At 41.8% G+C, this 7642-nt stretch overlaps 1 protein-coding gene across 8 annotated transcripts in view; it reads left to right on the plus strand.

The window, feature by feature from the left end:
* Positions 1-7642, plus strand: part of CATSPERD (cation channel sperm associated auxiliary subunit delta) — a 147557-nt gene that overhangs the window by 44350 nt on the left and 95565 nt on the right. For all 8 annotated transcript variants that reach the window (XM_072601918.1, XM_072601915.1, XM_072601917.1 and 5 more), the window contains one exon: positions 1743-1896. In XM_072601918.1, coding sequence (XP_072458019.1) covers positions 1743-1896 — 154 coding nt within the window. The remainder of the gene's footprint in view (positions 1-1742; positions 1897-7642) is intronic.

Raw genomic sequence — 7642 nt, forward strand, 5'->3', positions numbered from 1 at the left:
TGATCATTCCACGGGGTATAGAATCAGAGTTAATGTGATAGGAACAGGAGTGCAGTATCTGGTCCAGTTCTTGGGCCTAATTTGCCCCTGGCAGTCAGGTAAAGGGAGTAGACTAGAAAGAGTCTCTGGAAAGTAAGGACTAGTTATTTTTTTACATTTGTATTCCCTGTACCTAACTCAGTGCCTGACACAAAATAGGCACTTCAGTGCTTGTTGTTGATTGACTGATTTCAGCTTGGAAAATCTGATTCTCCTAAAAGTATTCAGTGTCATTCTTTACACTCTCTAGTAAATCTTACTTTCTACTTGGATCCTAAAGTCAGTTAGTAAACATTTATTAAATGCCTTCTATGTGCCAGGCACTGTGTTAAGTCCTGGGTATACAAAGAAGAATAAAACGTAGTCCCTCCTCCCCAGAATCTCATAGTTTAATAGGAGAGACAATATGCAAACAACTCTGGACAAAGAAACTGTATTCAGGGTAAATTGAGTATAATCAAGAGAAGGAAGGCACTAGCATTAAGGGAGATCAAGAAGGACTTCCTAGAGAAGGTGGAATTTTAACTGATACTTGAGGGAAACCAAGAATGCCAAGAGGGAAGATGAGAAAGGAGAGCATTTCATGCTTGGGGCACAGCTAAAAAGTGGAAAATACCTGGAATTGGCAGATGGAGAATCTTGTGTGAGAAACAGCAAAGAGGCCAGTGTCCCTGAAGAGTGATGGTGGGGAGTGAGGGGGAGTCAAGAGGGGTGAAGGTCTAAGAAGACTGGAAATGTATGATGGGGCCAGGTTACGAAGGATGTCAAATAATAAATAGAGGATTTTATATTTAATCTAGAGGGTGATAGGGAGTTTATTGCATAGGAGGTAACATGATCTGACCTGTAGTTTAGAAAAACCTCAGGAAAACCACTCTGATGGCTGAGTGGATTATGAAGTGGAGTAGGGAGATACTTGTGGCAGGCAGACCCACTAGAATCTTTTGCACTATTCCAGGCCTGAGATGATGAGGGCCTGCACTAGGATGGTACCAGTGTCAGAGGAGAAAAAGGGTATATTAAAGAGAGATTTCAAAGGTGAAGTCAACAGATTTTGGAAACAGATTGGATATGGGTGGTGAGAGAGAGTGAAGAGTGAAGGATGACACCTGGGCTCCAAATCTGTGTGTAATTTTGAATTTCAAAGAAATTTGTTGTACAGGTACAGGTTATAAAAACCTGATTGTACCAAGTATGATCTACAGTTCACAAAGTACTATGCCTTTGTGTATTTTAATTGACCAAATATGTATTTGGCACTGTCCCTGACTTTCCCTAGGTCTTTGCACCATCTGTAGGCATTTACAACATACATGTAACAGGGTTATTGGGGTAGCACCACCCTTCGTGCAGCAATGACGAGGGGAGGGAATGAAAGAACCAAAGAGAGCCTATTTAGAGAGCTCTTGTCTCTCACTCCGTGTCCTCTCAGGCTTCTGGCTCACAGCAACAAAGGTCGAGAGGAAATGTTTGGCTTTAGACAATATCACTCCCTCCTTTTATTTCTGGTATTTAGTCACCTCAGGCTGCCTTAGAAAACAGGAATTTTGGGGGAGAGCCTGTGTCTGGATCAAGTGCTTTACTGCCAGTAAATGAGTGGGAATGAGTCTACCACATTCTCCCAGGTTGTGTTGATTCTCATTAATGTCATCCAAATTTGATGATTTTCTAAAAGTAATTAAGATTCTGTGTTTTTTCTTTAGGGAAGGTTTGTTTTTATGGAAAGTTCTGGAGAGGAAGTCATCTGGGGAATACCTTTTCATATGCCAAAATCTATTAAAGTGATGAGTCTTCCAGGTTTAAAAGGTTTTTTGATTCTCTGGGCTGGTGATCACCTGTTCTTCTCACATAACAATGGTGAGCTACCATAATAATAATTCTTTAAAATTATAGGTTCTTTGTGATTACTATAATGACTATGTTTTTCTAGAACAAAAAGAACTCAATGAGATTCAAAAAGAGTCTCTGATGACACCTCCTATGCACATTTTTTTTTCTTAACTGGCTCGATGGATTAATTTGGTAGATGACAATACAAGCAAAGAGAACCAGTATTTTCCGAAACCCAAGGATCTGGAATGGTTTAACAATTTCCTTTTTGTTGGAAATATTTCACTTGCTAATGAATAAATGAATTTAGTATGTCAGAGAAATGCAATTCAAATGAACAAGCATTTAGTCAATGTTTCCAATGTGCAAGGCACTGTTCTAAGCGGTGGGGAAATAAAAGTAAAACTGTCTGTGGCAATGGCACCTTACCCAGGTGTCTGACCCTATTAATTAATGAGCCCCTGGGGCACTCCCTCTAGGCTGCTGTTTGTTATGTGCCCCACTGAACCCTCTAGAATCACAGAATCAAGAAAGGCTTGGGCAGCTATGTCATCCAATTGTATTTACAAGAAAGTGACACCACTGTGCCATAGCAGACAGGTGTCCTACCACCCTGTGCTTGAAGAGCTCCCAGGAGGTCAAACCTGTAGTGGCCAGCTAGCAAATCATCACATTCCACTTGTGGAGAGCTCTAACTCTTAGGAGTATCTCCTAACACCCACTTGAAATCTGCCTCTTTGCTTAGACAGTGAGCTCCTCAAAATCTCACAGGGAATATCTGTTGCTGATCTGTCTGTTTTCAGTCTTAGCACAGTGCCTGGCACAGAGTAGGTGCTTAATTATCACTGCTGACTGACTGACTTCTGCTGAAAGGGACATGGAAAAATTGGGACACTAATGCACTGTTGTGAACCAGTACAACCATTCTGGAGAACAATTTGGAAATACACCCAAAGGACAAGAAAACAATACAACTGCTAGGTCTGTATCCTAGAGAGATCAAAGAAAAAGGGAAAGGACTTACACATGCTGGGCCGAGCCAAGATGAAGGAGTAGGAGTACCTACTCTAGCTCTCCCTACATAGCCCATAAAATACCTGTGAAAAATGACTCTAAACAAATTCTGGAGCAGCAGAGCCACAAAATGACAGAGTGAAACAGATTTCCACACCAAGACAGCCTAAAAGGCCAACAAGGAAGGTCTATCTCATGGGGCTCAGAGCAGAGTGCAGCCCAGCCTGGGCCACATGGCACAGACAGGACTGGAGCAGGCTTCAGGGCATGGAATCATGGGTAGCACCTGCATTCCCAGATTTCTCAACCCACAAACACTAAAGACAGCTTCAAAGATCACTAAGAAAGTTCTTTCACCTGGGTAAGAGGATGGGAGAAGATATCTGTTCACCAAGAAAGTAACCTTCTATAGTCTTATTTTTTTTCCCTTTTTGGGCATTTTCCCAACCAGTTACTTGACTTTTGGGTCCTTTGTCAAGAGTGGGGTATAGTCTGGGGATCTGTAAGATCTCAGTTCCTCCAAGGTGGCACAATCAACCATGTACACTGGTCTGGGAGCAACAAGAAACTTTTGTGCCCAGAATCTGTGAGTAGTAGTTTCCTCACCACAACCACCTGGCCTCCAGTTCCACCAAGCCAGCACTGGGGGCTGAGATTCAGATAAGCTACTCAATTCCCCCAGGGGTTTTAGGCAGGGCAGGGCTGCCATTCAGTGTGAGATAAATATGAGCTGTGGGATTCCCCCAGGAGCATTAGGTGTGGGCAGGGCCACCACACAGGGCTGAGGTATGGATCAGCTGTTCAGATCCTCCAGGGGCTTTAAGATCCAACAATGGATGTGGGCTGCTGTGGGAGCTGCTGCCACTGCCCAATGCAACCTCTGCTGCTGCCTCTGCCTAAGGCTGGAGCTATGGGAAGACCCTGCTCCCTTCTCCCTTCAGCCAGTTGAAAAAACCCTCTCACTGACCTTTGGCACCTGTGGGTTGAGGGATCTGCAAACTGCAGCTATTGCTGCTGGGGATTCTGCCCCTGAGGCCTGCTTCAGTCCTCCTGCCAGCACCGTGCCATGCAGCCAAGGCTGGGCTGGGCTCTGCTCTGCATCTGGTGTGACAGACCTTCCCATTGCCCTTTCAGGTCACCCTGGGCTAGAAATATCCTCCACTCCGTTGTTCTGTGGCTTCTGCTGCTCTAGAATTTGTTAAGAGTCTTTCTTTACAAGTATTTTATGGGCTGAGGGGGAAGAACTAGTGTATGTATGTCATTCTACTCTGCCATCTTGGCTCTGCCCCAGAAAATTTGACTTTGAAATTCAAGAATGAAGAGAAACATGAAAAGGTAAACAGGAAAGAGAAGCCTTAAGGAACTCATTAAAGCTGAGTTGTCTACATTCCTACATGGAAAGATGTTATTTGTAACTCATGAGATCTTTATCAATATTAGAGTAGTTAGAGGGAATATGTATATATACATATATGCGTAGGTATGTATGGGTATGTATGTATATTTATATATGTAAATATGTATGTATACATGGATGTATGTGTATATGTGTATATATGCATACATGCATATATGTGTGTGTATATATATGTGTGTATATATCTATAGATAGATAGATAGACAGAGGGTACAGGGTGATCTGAATATGAAGGGAGAATATCTAACAAAATAAAATAAAATTTACTGTTGAATGGGATATACTAGGAGTAAGAGAAAGGGAGAGGTAGAATGTAGCAAATCATCTCACATAAAAGGGGAAGAAAGAGCTTTTACAATAGAGGGGAAAAGGAGGGAGATGAAAGGAAATAATTGAGCCTTTTTCTCGTGGGTATTGGCTTAAGAAGGGAATAACACACATTCAGTTGAATATGGTAATCTATTTTACCCTGCAGGAAGGCAAGAGTGGGTAGGGGGGGAAGATGATAAGAGAGGGAAGATAATAGGAGGGACAGCAAATTGGGGAAAGGGATGATCAGAGCAAACACTATTGTGAGAGGACAGGTCAAGGGAGAGAAAGGAATAAATGGAGAGCAGGATAAGACAGAGGGAAATGTGGTTAGTCTTTTACAACTTAACTATTATGGAAGTGCTTTGCATTGTTCAACATGTATGACCTATGTTGGATTGCTTGTTTTCTCAATGATGGGAGGGAGGGAGGAAGGGAGAAAATATGGAACTCAAAGCTTTAAGAATGAATATTAAAAATTGTTTTAGCATGCAACTGAAAATTAAGATATACACGTAATGGAGTATAGAAATCTATTTTGCCATATATGAAAATAGAGGGGAAGGGGATGGAAGAAGGGTAGGTAATAAAAAGGAGGACAGCTAGGAGGAAGGGGTAGATGGAGTGCATGGGGGTGGGGTGGGGAGAGATGGGGAGAAGATTTTGAATTCAAATTCTTGTGGAAGTGAATGTTAAGAACTGAAAAATAAATAAATTACATATGTATATATATATATATATATATTTTAAAAGGACCTACACATGCAAAAATACATATAGCAGCACTTTTCTTTTGTGGTGACAAAGAATTGGAAATTGAGGAGATGTCCATCAAGTGAAGAATGGCTGAACAAATTCAAGTATGTGATTGTGATGGAATGGTATTATGCTATAAGAAATAACAAAGAGAATGGTTTCAGAAAATCCTGGGAAGACTTCTAGGAACTGATGCAAAGTGAAGTGAATAGAATCTGGAAAACATGGAACCAGGAGAACAGTAACAGCAATATTGTAAGAATGACCAACTGTTAAAGAATTAGCTATTCTGAGCAATACAATGATCCAAGACAATTGCAAAGGACTCATGATGAAAAATGACTCCTATCTCCAGAGAGAGAACTGATGAACTCTGAAAACAGATTGAATCATATTTTTAAACTTCTTATTTCTTTCTTTTTATTTTTTTGCAACATGGCTAATTATGGAAATATGTTTTGTATGACTTCACATGTATAATTGATATCAAATCAAAATGCTTTCCTTCTCAAGGCAAGACCAGGAGGAAAAGAGTTTGGAACTTAAAAAAAATTTGAATGAATTTTAAAAATAAAGAAAAAACATTTTAAAGGGAAAAAACTCATTATAACCCAAGTTCAAAGCCCATTGGCATGGGACTCTCTCCTCATTGGTGGAGATCAATGCCCTCCTTCCACATGAGGTGTAGGGAAGAGTTGTTGAGAGCAGAAGGGGCAAGAGAAGTCTGGATTTCCTCTGGATATCTTGAATCTCTTTGGGGCACTTTTTAGATTCCAGCTTCAAGAAAGATGATAGATGATACCAATCCCACTTCATGTTGCTGAAGGGAGAAAAGACTCTGGGAAGAAACCAATATGAGGGGATTTGGCAGCCTCCGTCGTGTCCCTGTCCCCTACTTGGGAAACTGGAGATCTTAGGGATTTTCCCCTATGTGTGAGATCAGGGACGCTTGATTAAGCTGATTTCTATCACTCCAAGTGTGAATGTTCCTCTGCTCTGCATTGTCTGGTATTTAATTTCCCATGTATACTTTCTCTGATTTCTGTTTTGCTATCAACTTGAATAAATATATTTGTTAAATCTATGTTCATTGTGGAACTGGTATTTGGTGGGAAGGGGAGTCAAGGCTTATATAGTGAGTTTGGCAACCTTCTTTCGCCATTAGTGACCAGTGATCAGAAGTTTAGGTGGAACTTGAAAATATATCCCCTAGACTAGTAGTACTTAAGAGAACAGATACATGCAATTCTAGTTTGGTATCTCCTCTCTCTGAGAAGAGTGGAGTGGTTAGCCTCTGCCTTCCACTTCCTGATTCTCCTCCTGGCAGCAATTGTCTACCTTGGAGAATATTTATAGTAGCTCTCTTTGTGATGACAAAGAATTGGAAATTGAGGGGATGCCCATCAATTGAGGAATAACCAAACAAGTTTGGGCATGTGAATGTAATTAAATACTATTGTGCTATAAGAAATGATGAGCAGGTCTCCCGAATTCATGCCATCCCACCTGCCTACCTGCCGTCATGTCTGGTATCATTGCTATCTATGATCTGCTGGTGGCTATTCTCATTGCCATCACCCTGTTCAACAGCTTCCTTCAACAGGGCTCAGGCCTCAGCGTGGACCGGCAACTGGCTTTGCCATTGGCATTGTAGGTGATGCTGGTGTTCGGGGGACAGCACAGCAGCCCTGACTGTTCATGAGGATGATCTTGATTCTGATCTTTGCTGAGGTGCTTGGGCTATATGGCCTGATTGTGACCTTTATTCTCTCTACAAAGTAGATCTTCTTTTCCCCTTCTTCCCAGTGCCCCCCCTCCCCCTCCCTCCACTCAGTGCTTCAGCCACAGAGTATGTTTTCTTTCTTTTTTTTAAATCAAATTGGCCTTTATCAATTTTATTGGTTTTTTTTTCATAAAACCAATTCTTAGTTTTATTTATTATCTGTCCCACAGTTCTTGTGCTTAGAACTTGAGACTTTGTGTATTGAGGCCTCTGGTTCTTTCACCTAGAATCTAGAATACTGCAGTTTACCTGCTGTTGAGCTGGCTGGTATGCCAAAGCACAGACCAGCTGAAGTCTTTCTGAGTTTCCCCAGAGTTACCCTGGAGCTCACTGTATGAGATGTAAGGGAGGGGTGGCCTGGCCAAAGGAGATCTCCTCTCCTGAGCTAGAGTACAGGCAGGCTCAGCTGCTGGTAAATGCCCTTCTGCTCTGGTGACTGCCCAATTCCTGTGGCTATTCTAAGGCATGCCTAGGGTCCTGGTGTTGGTGCTTAT

The sequence above is a fragment of the Notamacropus eugenii genome, chromosome 4 (assembly GCF_028372415.1).
Source record: "Notamacropus eugenii isolate mMacEug1 chromosome 4, mMacEug1.pri_v2, whole genome shotgun sequence".
In the NCBI taxonomy this organism is placed as follows: domain Eukaryota; kingdom Metazoa; phylum Chordata; class Mammalia; order Diprotodontia; family Macropodidae; genus Notamacropus; species Notamacropus eugenii.